Here is a 23385-nt window from a genome sequence, read left to right as displayed (position 1 = left end):
CTTTATGTCCTGGATGGCATAGAGTCCAACAGGATAAAGATCCTGCAAGAGACTCAATGTACAATACATTTTTATGAGTAGAAATCCCATGTGTGTTGGGGAAGAGTATAGCGATAGGAGTATACTTCTGAACAGATGGCCAAAATGGTGAAATGCTAAGAGAAATTAGGTAAGGTAATCAAATTGGTGGTGCAGTAATGGAGATATCAATTATCCCATTCCCTGCACGTGTCCAGAAAGCTGGGTTTTGCCTCCCTTCCAGCAGATGGAGACAGAGAAATTTTTTTTTTTTAATTTAAACTTTATTAAGTTTTCAGGTGCAATACATAAAATAGCAAGCTTAGAGAGCATAACAATATGAAATAAGTATAATACAATCTTATCAAGTCACAGATAAACATCCATTGTACTGTTCTTCAATTTCCCCCCTTCCTTCCCTCCCTCCCCTCATCCCCCGGTGAGAATCTTAGAATACAGTCTACTATTGTACATTTGGACTGTGTCCCCTATTTCTACTTTAGAGAGAACTCACATATTAAGCACGTCACAATTATACAATTATGTCCATATCAAGTTCAACCGGGATGGTGCTTCTTCCTAGCTGCTGTTTCATCTGAGTGCTAGGACAAGAGAAAATGCTATCAACAGACCTATCTGTTTCCAATTGTAGTGACTTTACAAAAGTTGGCCCTTGGGTTAAATTGATAAATATTTAAAGGTTGAGTATGAACAACTATCCTGAGGCTACTACTCTATCAGATATAGGTTGCCACACCTTACCGGATCAGTCCAGACTGCTGGGTTTTGCCCCCCCCCCCCCCCCTCTAGCAGATGGAGACAGAAGTTTGCAAACAAAAACTCTGCCTTATCTAGGCTGGTGCCACCTACAGTCTGGCAGTATTCTTCTGTCTCCTAGCAGGTGGAGGTGCTGTAAAACCTACAGTCTGTGCTGAGGCCTAGTTGGTTAGGTGTTAGTGTTTAAAAAAAACAAAACAAAAAACGGATAGGCTAGAATAAGGACCGCAGTGGCTTACCTGCAGGTCCGGTCTCACGCCTCCTAGGGTGTTGCGAGGTCCTGAGGGGACCATCCTTCCTGGTTTCAGAGGCCACTGAAGTGTGGGGATTACCCATTTTCCAGTGTACCGTCTTCACTGGGGGTGACACCAGGGAGCCCGGCTCACTCCCCCCAGTTGGCCCAGGACCCGGAGGTGATCGGTAACTATACAAAAAAAAAATGTTTTGAATGGTCGGGTTATAGTTAAATTTACTGTGTCCTCCTTCCTTATTCCTTCCCGCGGGGGGGGGGAGCGCTGATTTTCGCCGCCGCGGGAGGATGGTTTTCTTTTTTGGTTTTCGCTGTTCCTGGGGCATTGATTGAATGTTTGCTTTGTCTAAGTTCAAGATGACCTCAGAGCTGCAAAGTCAGACCTATGGCCTTAACACTTGTCCAGTTCATGGCTCTGGCAGCCACGTGCCGAGTAGCTTTTGCTTGTAGAGCAATGAATGAAGGGCTGAGTGAAAACCTCATGCAGCTGATCCGCTGCCCGGTGGTTAGAAGTGTGATCCTGATCATCAGTTGGCACCTTAAGGGCAGTGCTAAGTCATGGGTGGTCATTGAGCAGGCGGGCTCAGAGCCTATTCCGTTGGCCTCTAGGGTATGGTGCCGTGCTATGGGGAAGGGCGTATCTCACTCACTCACCCCATTCACCCAAGCAGTTCTGCGGCATTGGGCAAAATGGAAGGAGCGTCTGGTGGGGGACAAGAGTATTTATCATATGACTACCTTTTTGATGCACCCCCGTTTCACTCCAGGCCAGGACGCAGCATTTATCCGGCGGTGGAGGCTCCTGGGGATCACTACTGTAGAGCAATTCTTTCAGGGCTCTCAGTTGATCCCGGCTGTAGATTTGCAGAATGCCCATGTACTGACTCCCAAAGATTTGTATGCCTACCGGCAAATTATCCATTTTTTACGCTCCGAAGGTGCTCCAGCGGCATTGCTTATGGGCAAGACTATGTTTGAATCATTTTGTTCACGGAGCGGGCCATTACCTAAGCCTATCTCTCGTCTGTATATGCTTCTTAATAGTGGTCCTAGATCTAAGGCGAGCTATCAGTTAAGCTGGGAGGAGGATCTAGGGCAAACCCTATCCGACTCGGACTGGGACCAATGTTATATGACTATGGGACGGAGCTCTATCTCTGCAACCATTAAGGAGAATGGCTACAAGTTAATGTATAGATGGTACATGGCTCCTGTACGGTTACACCGCATACGCTTCCTAACGAGCGATGGCTGCTGGCGTCAGTGTGGGGAGCAGGGCACATTCTACCACATGTGGTGGGTCTGCAAGGAGGTTCAAGTTTTATGGGCTGCAGTGCTTCAGTTCTCAACTCAGATTTTGGGGGTGGACATACCACTTGATCCTAAGGGTTGCCTATTAGGCTTGGTCGGGGGAGTTGGGAGTGAGAAGCAGAGGAGGTTGGCCTTGCAAATATTTGTGGCCACCCGATGCGAAATTGCATTTCGGTGGAAGGCTGACAGGGCGCCAACTTTTGCTCATGTCTTGGCACGTTTAGACAGAGTTTTTCAGATGGAATATCTTACTGCTGTGCAACATGACCGGGTCAATAAATTTTCTGCAATATGGGAACCTTACCGAGTGTGGAAGAAAGCACAATGACAAACCTTTACTGCATTTAGTTGAGCTCGTATGTTTAGGGACGGGGGGAGGGGGGGGGGGTTGGGAGGGGATGGGTGAACTGCGGGAGAAAAAAAAAAAAGGCTCATTCTTACGCTGTTTGTTAAGTTTCACGGATGACAGGACATTATGTGTTAATCATATAGTTTATTTGTGCCTAGGGAAATAACTAGGATCGTATTGATAGGATCTGAGACCTGATTTATATTATTTTATTTTGTTTTTGATCTTGTACCTAGAGCACTACACGGAATGTACCTGTACATGTTTGTTTTCAATATGCACGTTACCTTTGCTGTATGTTTGATGAGCATAAATAAACAATTTCAAAAAAAAGAAGTGTGATCCTTCTGGACATACTACCAGGTCAGATTACCTCATACTGGTAGCATGTCTTTGGGCTATATTGGTTACAGTGTCAAAAATCACATTGTACAGCGCATAAACCAATTCTCTGTGAAATAATTAATGGCACTGATTTGAATATGGCTTCTCCCAGGGGTTCAAAGGATTTCAGGGGAGCAGTTCAAAGAATGAAAAAAAAAAATGCTTTAGCAGTAAAATGTAATTTGATAAAGGGTGAATATTTTTAGAAGGGCTGGAAAATCTCAAGTGGCTGGTTGTCTAGGTGCTTAGAATTTGGGGCCTGGTACCTGACCATCTTGAGCCCAACAGGAGAAGCTGATGGGCTGGGGAGAGAAACTGCTGCTCCAGCTACTGTGAGCTCAGGTCAGGGAGAAATGCTGCTGCTCTGGGACAAGGACAGAAAATGAGCTGAGAAAGGGAGGGATGGGATGGAAGGAGCTGAAGAAAGAGCAAAGGCAAAAAGAAAACAAAAAAAAAGTGCATAATAAAAATATTAAAATAAGCAAAAGATTTAGGAAAAACAAAAAAGAATGAAAGTAAAAAAATAATGTACTCTGGTGCCTAAAAAAAGTTTGTCTAAAAATATTTCCTGCCCAGATTCTAAATTCCTGTGTATAGCTCTAAAATACTATGGCGTACATTTATTTATTTTAGGACATTTATATTCATAAGAAGGTTCACCTTTTTTTTTTTTTATTTTGAAGAAATAGTCTTGTGTTTGAGTAGCCTAACACTGTTCACTAGACTTCTGAGGTTCGAAAATCTGACTTTTGCATTTTGTGTCACCGTGTTCTAATTATTAGCACCAACCGCACGAAGAGCTCGCTGCAAAGAAGCTTCGCCTGACTAAGCCAAGTAAATCGGCAGCGCTGCACATAGACCTGTGCAAGGCTACCTCTCCCGCAGATGCCTTGCAGTATCTGCTTCAGTTTGCTCGGAAACCTGTAGAGGCAGAGAGTGTGGAAGGAGTTGTCCGAATCCTGCTGGAACATTATTACAAGGTAAGAAATTAGCTGCTTACATTAAAGTAACGAATGGCTGAGGGTCATTTTTAATATGAGAAAAAAGTACTAGAAAAGACAGAATGAAGTAAAGTTATTGGATCATAGACTAGGACTTTTGCTGCTTTAGGGTATGGAGTAGAATTAGGCAGTAAATATCGCAGTTGTGAAATATTGCTTTTGTTTCACGGGGGAGAACCAATACTCACTCTAATTTTTGAAAGACTATGTGCCCAAAAATTTACTTTTTTTTTTTTTTAAATAACTTTATTAAACTGATGATGCACACACAAAGAGCTGGGTACAACATTGGCAGGAATACACCAAATTTCCAAAACAATGACGACATCAAGAATCCATCTGTATACAAATCCCTTCCAACCCATGCATTTGTCAGCATCGACACCTGCACTTCAGCATAAAAAAACATGTTGCCGCTACAAGTCAGCTTCGCAAATACTTCCAATACTTTCCCCCAACTTTGGTCGTATTGGTCCAGTTTCCCCAGTAAAGAATAAGTCGTCTTTTCTAGGAGAGCAATTTCAGGCAGCAGTGAACCGCCATTTGAATATATTGGGGATCCCTTTCCAAACAAAAATGTACTTTGGTGCGACTTTTTATAAACCGAGTTCAAATTTGTGAACGGTGAGCCAGTTCAGAGCAAAATGATTTCTTGTGTGCGCACGCACAGCTCCCAGGGATCAGTGGAGAGAACTTTGATCTGATGTTTTGGGGCCTGGAGGTGGGAGTTTAGGGTTTTTAGCTCTTTCTGCTGACCCTGAATGATCCTGAACGAGTCACTTCGCATCTCTGTCTCTTGGTTTTCCATGCCTGGAATTGGTTGAGGGGAGGGGCAGTTTGCAAAGGGGGTTTCTGCCGGCAGGAAGCATTTCACCCACATGAATCCAGGCGTCTGAAGATCACCCACCCTGCGTGGCAGGTAAAGGTATGGGCAAGAGTTCCACAAACTCAGGTCGGGGAGAAGGCCACGTTTTTAGTTTTGGTTGGGGGAAAATGTGCGGGCGCTTTTCCCTGGGCAGTTTTCAAAGGGAAAGTTTGCGTGTCCTTTTTTTTTTCTTTGAAAATTGGTGCAAAGACCAAGGGACTTTGCAGCAATGCGGGCAGTTTGAAAATTGCCCCCCATTGGTGTTTATTGCGCTCTCCCACCCTGACTTTACACATTTTCAGAGAACAAACATGTTTAAATTTTCTTTTGAAAATTATCCTACAAAAGCTATGTGCGCACGGAGTTTCTTCAGGAAAAAATGGTGCCCCCACCGCATCTCCTGCAAGAAAGCCTCTTCCCACTCTCTGTAAAAGTTCGCTCATACAGGCGCTGTGAGCATACTTGTACCCACCTACAGAGCGGGCAGTTTTAAAAAGCCCATTTCCAGGGTAAAGCACTCTTTTATACACAGAAAAAAACTCTGAAAATAAACTTGCTGGGCCCATCCACTCATGAGGTGGCTGCATATCCTTCTGAAGTACCGGTAGTAGGAAAGCACTTGAGGTCCTGCTTCACGTAAAACCAAACCGATCGGAGCATTTCCTTGTGCGGCACGATTGCATGACCCTCGGCTGGAATTACAGCTCAGCTGTTGCTTTTCTGTTTTTAGGAGAATGATGCTTCGGTGAGACTGAAAATTGCATCTTTGCTGGGTTTGTTATCAAAGACCGCAGGATTTGTACCAGACTCCATTATGGACGATGTCATCAACACGCTTCAAAATGAAAGTATGTTTTAATTTTCAATGTAAGCCAAAGTTTCACCTGGAAATCCTTAAGACTTCAAAGATCAGGGAAAGGCTGTGGACTCTCAAGAGTTCAGCTCCAGCCTACCCATTCCCAAACTGCATAATGAGGGATGCTCCAAATATATTTGAATGTAGAAATGGACTGAAGCTTGTCCTGTTTAGTACAGACTACCTAAAAGATTGGACGAATCTCCGCTCAGTTAAGTTGCTGTTAGATAGGTTACAGTGGAGTCGTATATTCCTGAAACTCTTTCTGTTTCACTTGTCTTAGAACCAGGGTTCATTCAAGGCTTCCCTAAGGTATAGATAAAAAATTGAAAAAATATTGCCCCTCTGTGGTTTCCCTGTGTCCCGTGCAGGGCAGAACTGTATCCAAGCAATTTTGCACCTACGGTGAAGTGAAAAAGTGCACCCTTACCCTGTACATGATACAGGCCACCATGAGCTGGGAAACTGCTAAATGTTTGCTGTTTTTTTTTTTTTTTTCCTTCATTTAAAGCAGTGGTTCCCAACCCTGTCCTGGGCACCCCCCAGCCAGTCAGGTTTTCAGGAGATCCACAGTGAATATGCATGCAAATTTTCTCTCATGCGTATTCATTGTATATGTCCTGAAAACCTGACAGGCTGGGGGGTCCCCAGGACAGGGTTGGGAACCACTGATTTCAAGCATAACACTTACTATTGTCCATCTTTCACCCGAAACTCATTTTATCTTCTTGTGAAGGGAGAGAGGCTGAACTGAGCTGACTGCATTGTAAGCCTCTGATTTAAGCTTAGATTTTCAGTACACAGATATTACAGGCAGATGGATGTCTTGTACACCTGTGCTTTCCCCACACTTTGCAGCTTTCTCATGTACTTACATCATCATGCTTGCTTTGTAGGTGCCTATAAATGAATCACAGTTTAAATGCTTCTGGTAAAGAAAAACCCTATCGAGAGAAATCACTTTCCAGTGCTTTATCTTTACAGAATCCCATCCTGTCATTGCCCAGCTGTTGGATACTCTTTTGGCAATTGGCACGAAGCTCCCAGAGAACCTCTCTCTTAGACTGCAGTTGGTGGACATGGCCTGCAAGGTAACACATTGTTTTTGACACTAAATTAGGTAACAACTCTGATGGGATAATAAGCAGTAGGTTAACCAAGGATATTAGAAAAAAATAATTTTGCTTTTTATCTCCTGCCTTATGAAGTTTTTCTAACCAGTCCTACTTACATGCGTCTTCCTTCTGCTCTGCCATATTCACGTCAAGCATGCTATATAGACCTCTAATAGTCCTTTACTCCATTAAAGCTGCCCCTTCCTAGATCCCACCTATAACCCACAAGGTTTAGTGCTTCCCAATCACGGTTTCACTCTCTTAACTCTAACCATCGGAGCATGACTCGCCTGCAACGGAGGTTCCCCGTATGTACCCGGATCAGTCCAGACAGTGGGCTATGTCCCCCTTCCAGCAGATGGAGTCAGAGAAAAACTCGAAGTGCGCCCCCTTATAAGCTGGCGCAGCCTCTATTCCCCTTCAGTATTTTCTTGACTCCAGCAGATGCGAGTGGTTGAACCTATGGTTCCCCAGTAAATTTCTGGAAAGCTAGATTTATTGAATTTTCCTCTATTTCTTTTTGGATGGATCAAGTTGATAAAGTTTAACAAAAAAAAAAAAAAGTCTACATTCTGGCAATTGGTAACTTGCAGGCAGAACTGTCTCACTGTTTCTATCTCTTTCTGTCTTAGCCTGTATGCCTTCCTGGGGTAAGTTTTGTATTTTCTTTACTTACAGGTTCAGTTTGACTCTCGGGGTGCACATTGGTTGTCCAACCTTTCCCCCCTTGCTGCGATCCGACTCGCTGCCCTGGGATGCCGTTTCACAGCAGCGCTCATAGAGACGTGTTATTCCTCTGTGTTAATTATAGGCAGAGCAGTTTCAGTTTGGGAGAGTCAAACGGTTGCTAAGCGGAGTAAGAAAATTATTCCTTACCTGCTAATTTTCGTTCCTGTAGTACCATGGATCAGTCCAGACAGTGGGTTATGTCCCCAATCCAGCAGATGGAGTCAGTCAAAGCTTTGAGGGGGCGTCACCATGAGTGCTACTACCCCCTCTGCAGGAGTTCAGTATCGAGTATATCCAAGCCCGAGTAAACCAAGAACCCCCAAATTGGATCAAGTTTAAGGAACGGCAACAATCAGCCGTATGACCTAAGCAACCAAACCGTGCCCGCCCCACCAACGGGTGGGAGGACCAAAGGTCAGCGTGTCAACCCCAAAACGGAACTGTGACAAACAGTGAAAAACTGAGAAATCGTGAGAGACAGAAAATACTACCGTCCCGTAGAGGAAAAACCAGTCGAGCAGGAGTAGGACCCAAATGCGGTGGGCGTCTGGACTGATCCATGGTACTACAGGAACGAAAATTAGCAGGTAAGGAATAATTTTCTTTTCCCTGTACGTACCTGGATCAGTCCAGACAGTGGGATGTACCCAAGCGTCCCTAAACCGGGTGGGGTCCTGCGAGACCCGCTCGTAGAACCTGCTCACCAAAGTGTCCAAAGACCGAGGAAGCGAGGTGAAGACGATAGTGTCTGGAGAACGTGTGTAACGACTTCCAGGTGGCCGCTCTACAGATTTCTTGAGAGGAGACCGAGCGGGTCTCCGCCCAAGAGGCCGCCTGAGAGCGTGTAGAATGCGCAACAATACCGGGCGGGGGAGTCCGCCCCATCCCAATGTAGGAAGCGGCAATGCCAGCCTTCAACCATCTGGCAATGGTCGTCTTCGAGGCCTGAGCTCCCTTCCGAGGGCCGGACCAGAGGACGAAGAGATGGTCAGAAGTCCGGAAATCATTCGTAGCCTCCAGATAGAGGCGCAGGGTGCGCTTGACGTCCAGAAGCCGGAGAGACCTTGGCTCTGAAGGGGAGAAGGAAGGAAGCTCCACCGTCTGATTCACATGGAACGCGGACACCACCTTCGGGAGAAAGGAGGGAACAGTGCGAATCGAAACCCCGGAATCAGAGAACCGGAGATAGGGTTCCCTGCACGACAGGGCCTGCAGCTCCGAGATGCGCCGAGCGGAGCAGATCGCCACAAGAAACACCGCCTTGAGAGTGAGATCCTTGATCGTCGCATTCCGCAGTGGTTCAAACGGAGGTCCCGACATGGCCCGTAGCACCAGGTTGAGACTCCAGGAGGGACAAGGATTCCGCACCGGCGGTCGCATGTGTTTGACACCCTTGAGAAAACGGAGAATATCCGGGTGTTGTAGCAGGGAACCCCCGTCCCGCAGGAGCGAGCCAAGGGCGGCCACCTGAACCCGGAGTGAGTTGTAGGCAAGCCCCTTGTCCACCCCTGCTTGCAGAAACTGAAGGATCTGAGGAACCGAAGCCTCAGAGGGACTCGTGTTCAGTCCGGCACACCACAGCTCGAACACCTTCCAGACTCGCACATAGGCTACCGACGTCGAAGTCTTTCGAGAACGCAGCAGCATTGAGACTACCGCCTCCTGGTAGCCCCGGCGCCGGAGGCGGTGCCTCTCAAAAGCCAGGCCGCAAGACAGAAGAGTTCTGCCTGGTCGAAAAATACCGGGCCTTGGTGAAGGAGGTGGGGGAGATGTCCCAGACGGATGGGTCCGTCGATCACCAGTTGGAGCAGGTCCGCAAACCAAGGTCGTCTTGGCCACTCCGGAGCGACGAAGATCACCGGTCCCTGGTGGACCTCTACGCGGCGGAGTAGTCTTCCCACCAGTGGCCACGGCGGGAACGCGTAAAGAAGAAGGTTGGCCGGCCACGGGAGTACGAGAGCGTCCACGCCCTCCGCTCCTCGCTCTCTCCGGCGGCTGAAGAACCGGGGAGCCTTGGTGTTGCTTGCGGACGCCATGAGATCGAGGTGGGGGGATCCCCACCGCCGAACGAGCAGCTGCATCGCCTCGTTGGAGAGGGACCATTCCCCGGGGTCCAAGAGCTGACGGCTGAGGAAATCCGCCTGTACGTTGTCCATGCCCGCAATGTGCGAGGCCGCCAGGCGGGCCAGATGCCGCTCCGCCCACTGCATCAGCATCTCTGCTTCGAGCGCGACCTGCGGACTGCGGGTGCCGCCCTGTCGGTTGATATAGGCCACCGTCGTCGCATTGTCCGATAAGATCCTGACCTCCCGGTTCCGGAGGAGTGGCAGAAAGTGCTGGAGCGCTAATCTGACCGCTCTGGTCTCCAGTAGATTGATGGACCACTTTGATTCCTCCGCGGACCACGTCCCTTGCGTGGCGCTGCGGTCGCAGACCGCTCCCCATCCTACGAGACTGGCGTCGGTGGTTACCACGACCCAATTTGGCAGATCGAGAGACATGCCGCGGGCCAAATTTTCCGGATTCATCCACCAGGTCAGACTGTTCCTGGCAAACAGCGGCAGAGGAAGGAGCACCTGGTAGTCCTGCGAAAGCGGCTTCCAACGGGATAGAAGCGCTCTCTGTAGAGGCCTGAGGTGCGCAAATGCCCAAGGGACCATGTCGATGGTGGAACCCATCACCCCTAGGAGCTGCAGATAGTCCCAGGAGGTGGGAACCGATAACGCAGAAAACCGTTGTATGTGTTCCCGCAGGGCTTGCGCCTTGTCCTGACGTAGAAAAACCGCGCCCAGACGGGTGTCGAAGGTCGCCCCCAGGAAATCCAAGCGCTGCGAGGGTACCAGGGAGCTCTTGGAAAAGTTCACCACCCATCCTAGGGACTGCAGAAACTCTATGACTCTGGCCACAGCCTCCTGTCCATGCCGAAAAGACTTCGCTCGAATGAGCCAATCGTCCAGGTAAGGATGAACTAGAATCCCCTCCTTCCGCAAGGCAGCCGCTACCACCACCATGATCTTGGTGAAAGTGCGCGGAGCCGTTGCCAGCCCAAACGGGAGAGCCACAAACTGGAAATGTTGATCCAGGATCTTGAACCGTAGAAGACAGTGATGCTCCCGGCGAATGGGGATGTGGAGGTAGGCCTCCGTCAGGTCCAAGGAGGCCAGGAATTCCCCGCGATGCACCGCCGCGATCACGGACCGCAGCGTTTCCATGCGGAACCGAACCACCCGGAGTGATTTGTTGACTTCCTTCAAGTCCAGAATGGGTCGGTAGGATCCGTCCTTCTTTGGTACCACGAAGTAGATGGAATAATGGCCCGAGCCCACCTCTCCGAAGGGCACGGGCGCAATGGCGCCAATCTCCCAAAGTCTGTCCAGGGTCAACTGTACCGCCTGTCGCTTGGTGTCCGAGCCGCAAGGGGAGAATATGAACCGTCCCTTTGGAGCGCGGACAAACTCCAACGCGTAACCTTGTCCGATGGTGTCCAAGACCCACTGATCCGAGGTGATCCGCGCCCACTCCTCGTAGAAGAACGCCAGTCGCCCCCCGATCCTGGGGACGGCGGAGTGGGCGAGCTGAACATCATTGCGAGGACTTGGGAGAGGGTTGTCCAGCTGCGGGAGCGGGACGCGCGGGGCGGCGCCCGCGAAAGGAGCGAGACCAGGGCTGAGACCTGGGGGCAGAGGGCCTGGCTGCCGCCGGTCTGTAGTTCCGGTAGCGCCGTTGCGCCCTGGCTCTGGTCCGAGAGGACGAGAACGCCCTGGTGGAGCGATACCTGTCTTCCGGCAGGCGATGAACCGCGTTTTCCCCCAGCGACTTGATGATTTGATCCAAATCCTCCCCGAACAGGAACTTGCCCCTGAATGGCAGGGAGCCCAGACTCGACTTGGAGGACGTGTCCGCCGCCCAGTTGCGGAGCCATAGGAGGCGACGTGCCGCTACCACCGAGGCCATGGAGCGGGCGAGGACCCGAAACAGGTCATAGGAGGCGTCAGCCCCATACGCAACCGCAGCTTCCAGTCTATCCGCCTGGGCGGCCTCCCCGGCCGGTAGGACCTGAGAGGTGAGCAGTTGTTGGACCCAGAGAAGGCTGGCCCGCTGTGCCAGCGAGCTACACATCACCGCCCGCAACCCTACCGCGGAGACCGCGAAGACCCGCTTGAGGAAGACTTCCAACTTGCGATCTTGCGCGTCTCTTAAGGCCGCTCCCCCCGTCACTGGGATGGTTGTCCTCTTCGTGACCGCTGTCACCGCGGAGTCCACTTTAGGTACCTTGATGAGATCGAGAAAATCTTCAGGCAGCGGGTAGAGTCTCTCCATGGTCCGGCTGCCCTTAAAGGAAGCTTCCGGGGCATCCCACTCCCCGGTGAGAAGCTGAAGGAAAGACTCATGAATGGGGAAAGCCCGAGCCCTCGGCCTCCGGGCTGCCAAGACTGGATCCCCCTTCTTTGAGGAAGTGACCACAGCGGGCGCTACGGGCGCGGGCGGCTCCGGCGGTGGATCGAGGTCCAACTCCTTAATAACTTGTGGAAGTAGGTCATCCAGCTCTTCCCGCTGGAACAGACGCAGCGTGTGCGGATCATCACCTTCTGAAGTGGAGTCCCCTTGACCCGGATCCGCCGGGTCCGATCCAGGGGAACCTGGTCCTGTGCCCGCAGTCCCCGAGCCCCCCGGGAGCCGGGCGCGAGCGGGGGGTAGGGGGGCCCCCACACCTGCCGGAGCGGGGGGGGGCCGGGGAAGGCAGCGAGGGCCGCGGTATCTTGCTTGAAGGAGGTCCCGTGGGAGCCTCAAGGCTCTGCAGATATGCAGTGTGCAGCAAAAGGATAAACTCTGGGGAAAACCCCTGTCTACCCGAGGGGGGCTCCGAGGGGGGGGGCCCCGGGGAACCCTGCCCCTGCGGGCCTGTCTCCAGGTCCGATTCCGGAAGTAAGTGTGGCGGGGAATCTCCAGCATCCCCGGCCCCAAGCGCTGTCTGTTCCCCCTCAGGGCGTGCAGAATGTAAGATGGCCGCCGTTCCCGCCAGGAATGGGGGAGGGGCCGGCCCCCGCCGCCCGGGCAAGCCTGTTAGACGAGGGAAATCGATGAGGGGCCGCGAGGTGCCTTCCCCCCCGGGGAGACACCTCGCACAGATGCCCTCCCTCGAAATCCGTGAGCCCGGCTCGCCGCAAGCAGAGCAGCGCGCTGGCCGCGGCATCGGAGCTGTGAAGAAAACAGGCCCGGCAGGTAAAAAACCACCCGGCAGAGCCTCGGGGGGGGCCGAGAACGGGAGCGCCGCTGCGGGGGGGCCCGGACGGCCTGCACAACCCGCCGAGAACGAAACGGCACCGCGGGGGGGCCTTCCTGGCCGCGCGACCCGCCGACGACGACCTCCCTGCCTGCCTCTGCAGCCCACGAGGAGCCGCGAAAATGGCCGCAGGCAAGAGAGAGAACGCGGAGAGGCCGGTCCTACTGGCCTCCGCGAGACCCTCCGTCGAAGCAAACTGCAGGGAAAGAAGCAAAACAACACTGCACTTACCCCGCTCGCAACGATAGAAGAAGGAGAGAGCAGACAAACACAGAGGGAAGCCACGCCTCCCAATTAGAACCCTCTAACTCACTTTACACTTTTTTTTTTTTTTTTTTTTTCAAACAAAACTTGATCCAAAAGAAGTAGGCAGAGAGAAGAAAACCAGATAAAGAAGTACAAGAAATGCCTAAGGTAATCGGGAGCAACCCGGATTCCCTACTCGCATCTGCTGGAGTCAGAAGATACTGAACTCCTGCAGAGGGGGTAGTAGCACTCATGGTGACGCCCCCTCAAAGCTTTGACTGACTCCATCTGCTGGATTGGGGACATAACCCACTGTCTGGACTGATCCAGGTACGTACAGGGAATTTATTTTTATCCGCTCCTCGCAGCTCTGAGCCGGCTTAATTTCCTTCCTGCTCTGCCCTCTTACCGCGCCTCTCGACTTGTTCGGCTTGTGGAGAGCCCGGATCACGGCTCTCCCTTGAAGGGGTGTGTACGAGGTGCCTCCCTGGTGGGGAGGGACCCTCTCTACCGACAGGACAGCCAATTTCACGCTCCCATGCATGCCTCAGTGCTCCGGCCCCGTCCTGCGTGGGAACAGCGGCCATTTTAGGGGAGAAGCAAAGCTCCTCCAGCGCAGCCTGGAAATGATGCTGAGACCGGATTCTCGCCTCTACTGTTGATTCTAACTCCCATCCAGCCCTTGGACCCCCATACTCCTCCAGGAGACCCCCCCCTCGATGCTTCCCTCAGGACCTCCACCTGGCCTTTTTTCTACGGACTTCGTTCTCTTAATGCATAATGCCTATCTAGCGAGATTAGAGCAGCAACAGGGTTTAACATCAGGGCCCCCTCCGCCCAAGGTGAGCAGGATGTCGGATTCCCAGGGTCCTATGGGGGTCTCTAAGGGAGTGGCCCCAGGGGCAGGAACTACCACTGGAGCTTCCAGGGTCCGCTTAGTTCCTTCTGATGTGGGTCCAGATCCCCTTCTGCAGGGATCTCTTCAGGATCCAGACCTGGATGATACCTCTCCTTCCTTTTCATTGGAAGGTGATGACCCGAGAGTGCTGTGCCTCTTCCAACGGGATGAGTTAGATCCTCTCATTCCACATGTTCTCCAGGAATTGGATATTGAGGCTCCACAGGACTCCCCTTCCCCGGTCCCAATCCAACAACAAAGAAGGGGAACCCCGTCCGGGCCGGTCTACGTCCACCAGCGAAAGCGTTTCCTTCTCATCCTATGCTCCTTCAGTTATTATCCAGGGAATGGGATACCCTGGCAGCCTCCCTAAGGGTAGGCAGGGCCATGGATAAGCTATACCCTCTCCCCGACGATTTCCTGGATCTTCTCAAAGTCCCCAAGGTGGATGCATCTGTGACCGCAGTGACTAAACGGACAACCATTCCCGTGACGGGTGGAGCTGCCCTCCGAGATCTACAGGACAGAAAACCTGAGGGGTATTTGAGGTCTCAGCTTTGGGGGTAGAGCTGCGGTATGTAGCTCCCTCAAACAACGGGCCGATCTCCGATGGGTCCAACAATTGCTCAGTGCACAGGAGCTTCCTCCTGAGGAAGCGCAGCAGGCAGAGCGGCTGGAAGGCGTAATAGCTTATGGGGCCGATGCCCTCTATGATCTTCTCCGAGTGCTGGCCAGGTCCATGGTTTCAGCAGTAGTGGCTCGACGCCTCCTCTGGCTCAGAAATCGGTCAGCGGATTCCTCCTCCAAAGCGCAATTGGGGTCTCTACCCTTTAAAGGGAAGTTGCTCTTCGGTGATGATCTGGAACAGATCATCAAGTCCCTTGGAGAGAATAAGGTCCATAAGCTTCTGGAAGATCATCCACAGACATCCAGGACATTCAGTGCTACCAGAAAATTCAGGGGCCAATGGTGTTTTCGTCAATCAAGACTGCCTGTGCACAGATCGCCTGCCTCTCGTTCCCAGTCCTGGTCTCATTCCTTTCATGGCAGAAGACCAACCAGGGATAATCTCGCTCAGGGAGTAGCTCTCAAACCTTCGCAATGAAGGCCTGCCGGCTCACTCCTTGATCCCCAGGATAGGGGTCTTCTCTCCCTTTTCTACGAGAGTGGGTCAAGATCACTTCCGATCAGTGGATCCTGGATATTCTAAAGCACGGTTAGGCATTAGAATTTGCTCGCCCCCTCAAAGACAGGTTCCTTTTCTCGCCTTTTGGACCACTGCTGAAGCAACGCATACTATGTCAGACGAACGACAGACTCTTGGCCTTAGGGGTGATTCTCCCGGTGCCTCCAGCGGAAGAAGGGTCCGGCCATTATTCCGTCTACTTTGTAGTTCTCAAGAAGGACGACTCATTCCGTCCAATCCTGAATCTCAAAATGGTCAACAAGGCCCTCAAAATCCCACACTACAGGATGGAAACCTTGCGTTCCGTAATAGCGGCAGTGCATCGCGGAGAATATTTAGCCTCCTTGGATCTGACGGAGGCTTACCTTCACATTCCCATCTTCAAGGCTCATCAGCGCTTCCTGCACTTCAAGATTCTGGATCACGATTTTCAGTTTCAAGCTCTGCCCTTCGGCCTGGCTACCGCTCCCCACACCTTCACGAAGATGAATGGTGGTGGTGGTGGCGGCCCTCAGGAGGGAGGGGATCCTGGTCCATCCCTACTTGGACGACTGGCTCATTCGGGCGAAATCCTTGGTATAGTGTCAGCGAGTGATCAACAGCATCTTACATCTCCTTCAAGCCCTGGGATGGGTCATCAACTTCACCAAGAGCAGCCTCACTCCATCTCAGTCTCTGGACTTCTTGGGAGCATGCTTCGATCCTGCAGTGGGTATTTCTTCGTCGGGACCGAGCCCACTCCCTCATATCTCAGGTACAGCGCATCACTTGTCTCCCGCTTCCCACAGCTTAGGACTATCTCCAGGTTCTGGGTACTATGGCGTCCACTATCGATCTGGTTCCCTGGGCTTTTGCGCATATGTGTCCTTTGCAGAGGGCCTTGCTTTCCCACTGGAAGCCAGTGTCCCGGGAATTTCATGCTCCCCTGCCGCTGTCAGATGTGATCAAGGCCAGCCTGACCTGGTGGCTCACCCTGGACCACTTACTACAGGGGTAGACTTGGAGATCCCACAGTGGGTGATTGTCACCACAGATGCCAGCCTCTCCGGATGGGGAGCAGTGTGTCGCACGCAGTCTGCACAGGGGAAGTGGACGGTGCTGCAAGCAACCTGGCCGATCAGTCACCTGGAAACCAGAGCGGTGCGCCTGGCATTGAAGCGTTTCTTCCCCCTGGTCCACCATCAAGCAGTACAGATACTTTCAGACAACGCAACAACGGTAGCGTACATCAACCGTCAAGGGGGAACAGGGAAACGACGTGTCTCAAGAGACCGGACAAGCTGATGGCATGGGTGGAGGTACACCTCTCCCGCCTGGTGGCGTCCCACATCGCAGGGGTGGACAACGTTCAAGCAGACTTCCTAAGTCGTCAAAACATAGATCCCGGGGAGTGGGAGCTATCCGAGGAAGCGGTGGCACTTCTCTTCAGGCTGTGGGGAACCCCCCACCTCGACCTAATGGCCATCCTAAGGAACGCAAAGGCTTCATGATTCTTAGTCGCAGACGGGAGCACGGCGCAGAAGGGGGTGGATGCCTTGGTCCTCCCTTGGCCTCGGCACCTCCTGCTCTACGTGTTCCCACCTTGGCCCCTGGTGGGAAAAGTAATTTGATGAATAGAGATGCACCAGGTACTGGTGATCCTGGTGGGACCAGAATGGCCTCGCTGGCCGTGGTTCGCAGACTTGATCAACCTCGCGGTGGACGGTCCTCTCCGCCTGGGGCATCTGCCACATCTGTTGTGCCAGGGTCCGGTATTTTTCGATCAGGCAGATTGCTTCTGTCTTACGGCCTGGCTTTTGAGAGACGCCGGCTGAGGTGACAAGGTTGACCCTCCTCAAAGCTAGAAAGACTTCTACATCCATCTCCTATGACCAGATCTGGAAAGTTTTTGACACCTGGTGCACCTCCATGGCTGTTTCTCCGCGTAGCGCTTCAGTAGCCAAATACTGTCTTTCTTACAGCTGGGTCTGGACAAGGGATTGGCTTACAATTCCCTAAGGGTGCAGGTAGCTGCCCTTGGTGCCCTGCTTACTCACCGGGAGGGAGCTCCTTTGTCGGCTCATCCGGACATCGTACGTTTTCTGAAGGGCATGAAGCACGTAAAGCCTCCGGTACACTCCCTGTGTCCCTCCTGGAGCCTCAACTTGGTTCTTCGTGTTCTGGGCGGGCCACCATTCAAGCCACTGCGCTCAGCTACCCTCAAGGATCTCACCCTCAAGACGGTCTTCTTGGTGGCTATTGCGTTCACCTGCAGGATTTCCGAACTTCAGGCGCTATCCTGCAGACTGTGCCCTCTTTCCTACCTAAGGTGATCTCCACATTTCATATGGATCAGACAGTTGAATTGCCGTCCTTCTCCGAGGAGGATTCCAGGGATCTATGCAAACTCGATGTCAAGCACCTCCTAATGCGCTATCTGGAGGTGATTAATGACTTTCGTTTATCGGACCATCTTTTTGTCCTGTGGAGCAGTCCTAAGAAGGGGACCAAGGCCTCCAAAACTGCGATAGCTCGCTGGTTGAAAGAAGCTATCTCAGCAGCGTACATCTGTGCTGACCGTCCTCCTCCACTGGGCATCAAGGCACATTCCCTCTGGGTTCAGACGGCTTCCTGGGCGGAGAGCCAGTCTATGTCACCTCAGGAGATATGCCGTGCAGCTACCTGGAAATCTCTGCACACTTTTGCTCGGCACTATCGCTTGCATCTACAGCCACTGAAATTTGGCTCCTTTGGCATTCAGGTCATTCGAGCAGGGCTATCCGGGGCCCACCCTACGTAGGGAAGCTTTGGTACATCCCACTGTCTGGACTGATCCGGGTACGTACAGGGAAAAGAAAATTATACCTCGTTTTCGTTCCTGTAGTGCCACGGATCAGTCCAGACGCCCTCCCTAAGTTTTCTGGGATTGGGATTGCCTCTCTGCTCCGGTGGGTTAGAACTACAATACAGTTCTCTTATTGTTCAATGGTTCAATTTGCAAGTTTGGTTTGTTTACCACAGTTCATTCGTTATTTCAAGTTGGAAATTTGGACTTCTTGATCCATCCATCTTCTCTTCTTTAAGCTTTGATATCCTTAATACTGAAGGGGAGTAGAGGGTGCGCCAGTTTATAAGGGGGCGCCCTTCGAGTTTTTCTCTGACTCCATCTGCTGGAAGGGGGACATAATCCACTGTCTGGACTGATCCGTGGTACTACAGGAACAAAAATTAGCAGGTAAGGTATAATTTTCTTACAGCCCCGAGAAGGCTTCAGACTCCTCCTCTTCTTCCTCCTTCTCCTTGGAGTTTATTTTGCTGCTTCACAAGGCCTTTAAGGCCATGAAGGCAGGGAAACAGCAGGCTGGAGGGAAAACTTCTTTACTGGTGCCCAGGTCGAATCCCCGTAAGCAGTCCAAGCCTAGGGGAAGCTCCCCTTAAGATCAGTAGCACCCCCGTACAGATACGGATTCCTCAGAACACGTTTCTGACCCAGAGGACCAGGATTTACAGTCCAAGCCCCCGCTGTGGGTGGATGTGGATACAGATCAACATCAGGATTCAGGCTGCGGCTCCCATATTGAAAGAGATGACCCGAAGGTGGTCTGCCTGTTTAGAAGGGATAAGCTGGGTCCGCTTATCCCCGCGATTCTAGGGGAGTTAGGCATCGAAGTGCCGCTAAAGGAGTCCAGAATGGGGGCTATGGATCCGGTGTCGTTGGGTCTGCGGGGTCCGACCACTTCCTTTCCTTTCATTTCTCTGTAACTGACTTGCTGTTTAGAGAATGGGACACCCTTGATCTGGGGTTGAAAGTTAGTAAAGTGATGGATAAGCTATATCCCCTGCCAGAGGAAGCTTTAGACCTTCTTCGAATTCCCAGGGTAGATGCGGCTGTATCAGCAATCGCCAGAAAGACCACCATCCGGGTCACGGGGGTGACAGCCCACAAGGATATGCAGGATAGAAAATTGGAGCTTCAGCTCCAAAAAATATTTGAAGTCTCGGCACTGGGAGTGCAAGCAGCCATGTGCAGCAGTTTTTCTTTACGTGCTGGCCTTTGCTGGGTGCAACAGCTGCAGGCCAATGCCGATCTTTTGGAAGGGGAAGTTCTACAGACAGGTCGTCTGAAAGCTGCAGTTGCTTACAGTGCGGATGCTCTTTACGATCTGTTGAGGACTTTGGCCAGGTCCATGTGTCGGCTGTCTCGGCAGGCAGACTTCTGAGGTTACGGAATTGGTCTGCGGATGTTTCTTCCAAAGCACAGCTGGGTTCATTGATTAGACAATCTTTGAGCAGATAGCAGACCTGGTCCCAGTCCTTTCGAGGCTGACGCTTTGGTAGAGCCGGTAATCCCCAGTCTGTGCCTGGGGTCAAGTCCCCACAATGAAGAGACGCCGGTCCATTCCTCAGTGCCAGTTGTAGGGGGCAGACTGTCCCTGTTTTACGAGGAATGGGCCAGTTTGACGTCGGACGAGTGGGTTCTCACCGTGATAAGACAAGGCTACGCTTTAGATTTTGTATGTCACCTTCGCGACCGTTTTCTGGTCTCCCCATGTGCTTATGAGCAGAAACGGAAGGTGGTACAAGACACTTTACAGTGCCTTCTCCAGCTCGGCGCCATTACGCCAGTTCCTCCGGCGGAATGGAGAAAAGGCCGCTATTCCATTTACTTCATGGTACCCAAGAAAGAGGGGACCTTTCGGTCCATTCTGGATTTAAAATGAGTCAAGAGATGCCTTCGGGTACCCCGCTTCCGCATGGAGACTCTATGGTCCATCATTGCCTCAGTGTAAAAGGGAGAGTTTCTGGCATCGCTGGATCTAACGGAGGCATATCTTCACATCAGCATCCGTGCCGCTCACGGTTTGCTATCCTGGGTCGTCATTTTCAGTTTCGAGCTCTGCCTTTCGGCCTTGCCACCGCGCCCAGGACTTTTACCAAGGTAATGGTTGTGGTAGCGGCGCAGCTCCAGAGGGAACGATTCTTGGTGCATCCATATCTGGACGACTGGCTGATTCGAGCGAAGTTGGAGTTGCTTTGCTGTTCGGTCCGCAGAGTGCTTCAGCTACTGAGATCGCTCAGTTGCGTGGTCAACCTTGCCAAGAGTCGTCTGGTACCTTCCCAGTCCTTGGAATTTCTGGGAGCCCTATTTGACATGCAGCAAGGGAGAGTGTTCCTTACAGCGGAGCACATTTGCAACCTACAGGGGCAGGTTCGAGACTTATTGTCCAAGCATCCTCCCAGAGTACGGGATTTCTTGCAGGTCCTAGAGTCCATGACTTCCACTCTGGTGTTAGTGCCATGGGCCTTTGCTCATATGCATCCTTTACAGTCAGCATTGCTTTCACGATGGAACCCAGTCTCCGAGCAATTTCATCTGCCTCTTCCCCTTATAGATTATGCAAGGTCCAGTCTCGATTGGTGGCTCCTCTTGGACAACTTAACCCGCGGAGTTCCCTTGGTAGTGCCAGACTGGACAGTGGTTACCACAGATGCCAGCCTCTCCGGCTGAGGAGCAGTTTGTCTGGGGAAATCTGTGCAAGGGCTATGGTCCCAAGAAGAATCTGTGGTCGATCAATCGTCTGGAGACCAGAGCAGTGTGTTTAGCGCTGCGAGCTTTCCTTCCTCTCCTCCAGGGGAGGTTGGTCAGGATACTGTCTGACAATGCGACCACGGTGGCTTATATTAATCGCCAAGGAGGAACCAAAAGTCAACCAGTAGCAGTGGAAGCTCAACAGCTGATCAACTGGGCAGAGCAACATCTGGTCAACATTGCGGCGTCTCTCATAGCGGGCGTCGACAGCATTCAGGCGGACTTTATCAGGCGTCACCATCTCGATCCCGGGGAGTGGGAGTTGGCAGACGAGACCTTTCAGCTCATATGATACACGTGGGGCATACCCAGCATGGATCTGATAGCAACATTCTGGAATGCCAAAGCCCCATGCTTCTTCAGTCACCGCAGGGAGACAGGAGCGGAAGGAGTGGATGCCCCGGTTCTTTCCTGGCCAACCAACATCCTACTGTACGTGTTTCCACCTTGGCCTCTAATTGGCAAAGTGCTCTGGCGGATAGAACTTCACCCGGCAGAGATAATTCTCATAGCCCCAGAGTGGCCAAGGCGTCCATGGTTTGTGGATCTGGTCAACCTAGTGGTGGCAGGGCCCCTACGGTTTCGGGATTTCCCTAACCTTCTACATCAAGGGCCTGTCTCTTTGGAAGAGGCCGATCGCTTTTGTCTAGCGGCATGGCTTTTGAGAGGCAGCGTTTGAGGGGCAAAGGTTATTCTGATGCGGTAGTGGCTACACTTTTGAGCTTGCGTAAAATGTCCACCTTCCTCGCTTATGTCCGGGTGTGGAAAGTCATTGAATGTTGGTGCAAAGAACGTAAGGTTGTTCCTACCTGGGCATCAGTGTCGGATATTTTGTGTTTTCTCCAAGCTGGTCTGTCCAAGAGCTTATCGTGTAGTTCTTTGAGAGTGCAGGTGGCAGCTCTTGGTTCTTTCACGGTTCCATACAGGGAGTAGCGTTGGCTACGCATCCGGATGTGGATGGGAGCAAGCACTTGCGTCCTCCGGTCAGACACCCTTGCTCTTCCTGGAGTCTGAACTTGGTTCTCTCGGCTCTGTGTGCTGCACTATTTGAGCCTCTGAAAAGGGCGACACTGAAGGATCTCATGTTAAAGGTGATTTTTCGGAGGGTGAGAGAGAGGAGAGCAGAGACGCTGTTTGGAGTTTTTTTACCATCTTTGCTGGGCTTGATTGAGCTTTCTCAGGCCAGCTGCTTGCTCTGAGACGTCTCCTGTGGAGGGGGCGGACCCGACAGACCCGGAAGCGGCAATAAAATCTGACGTGCTGCGGCGCGTAGCAGAGCCGGCGCGCAGCTTGAGCCGCACGTGCTTGAGGGGCACGCTTCAACTACGGACTTTGCCGGACTTCGCCGGAATCGCCCAAAGTAAGACCATCTTATTCTCTCCTCTCTCTCGGGGTCCAACTATTCCAAAGTTAAATTAAATTGCATTAGTGAAGTTGGTCAGTATCTTGAGCAGATTGTTGTATGTTTTTTCAAAATGCCTCCTAAACGAAAAGGCAGAGTGAGAGTTTTTCCCTCTCTCCCAATGCCATCTTTGCTGCAACAAGAAATTCCCAGCTTCATGGCTTCTCCTATTCCAAGAGATGGAGAGACCAGGGACTTTGGTGTGCCAGGGGGTCAGGGAGGGCACCCTGTGCCTACAGAAGAGGCCTCTCTCAGCCCCAACATCGGGCTACCGCCAGTGCAAAGGGCAAAGGAAATAGTGCCTGGAATGACTGCTGAGAACCTAGAACACCTTGGACTAAGTGTGGGAAATGAATGCTCCCACATTAATAGCCCTAATGGGAAAAAAGACAACTTAATTTCCCCCTTTAAGGTAGTAGGGGGAAACGGAAGCTTGTCTTTGGCAACCCCAGAGGGGGTGGGGAAAACTAATGTGCCAAATGTTCAGTCTCCAGGCACATTATCCCGCCCTGCACTAGTGACACTAGAAATGCTATGGGATTTGATGGCAGGCATGTCAAGTAATATCAAGGATCTGGAAAGAAAAATGGATTTGTTAAATGGGAAAAATGAACAAGAACATTTTGAGACTCAAAAGCAAATAAAAGATACAAGTGAAAGAGTTAAGCTGTTGGAAGATCAGGGGAAAAAGACATTGGAATTTAATGTCGCTGTGGTGAAAGATAGGGCTGCTATTGACAGAAGATTAGAAATGTTGGAAAACAATACAAAAAGATTTAACTTAAGATTCTTAAACTTCCCCAGAATTGTAGGGGAAGATCCAATAATATCTTTAAAGAAATTTTTTATTGATCAATTAGGATTTCCCTCCGATAGATCTCCTACTGTTAATAGCTGTTATTTTCTCCCTATAAGAAATGGTTTGCCTAGAGATGAGAATTTTCAGGGAGATCTAACCAACTTTTTGGAAGACTCCGCAGCTAATGTAATAAATAGGGGAACTTTGTTAGTCACCTTCTATGCCACCACAGATATAAATACTGTAATGAAAAAATATTTTAGTAAGTTTCCAATTACCTATTATGAAAAATCAATAAAAATTTTCCCGGATCTAGCTCCCCCTACCCAACTGAGGCGTAAAGCCT

General features: G+C 51.3%; 1 protein-coding gene across 2 annotated transcripts in view; it reads left to right on the top strand.

The window, feature by feature from the left end:
• Positions 1 to 23385, top strand: part of INTS4 (integrator complex subunit 4) — a 133970-nt gene that overhangs the window by 3860 nt on the left and 106725 nt on the right. For both annotated transcript variants that reach the window (XM_029602195.1, XM_029602193.1), the window contains exons 2-4: positions 3872 to 4069; positions 5686 to 5803; positions 6796 to 6902. In XM_029602195.1, the coding sequence (XP_029458055.1) occupies positions 3872 to 4069; positions 5686 to 5803; positions 6796 to 6902 (423 nt within the window). The remainder of the gene's footprint in view (positions 1 to 3871; positions 4070 to 5685; positions 5804 to 6795; positions 6903 to 23385) is intronic.

This window comes from Rhinatrema bivittatum, chromosome 5, assembly GCF_901001135.1.
Source record: "Rhinatrema bivittatum chromosome 5, aRhiBiv1.1, whole genome shotgun sequence".
Lineage (NCBI taxonomy): Eukaryota > Metazoa > Chordata > Amphibia > Gymnophiona > Rhinatrematidae > Rhinatrema > Rhinatrema bivittatum.
The sequence above is the reverse complement of the archived record's forward strand: the minus strand, read 5'-3'. Positions and strand labels throughout refer to the sequence as shown.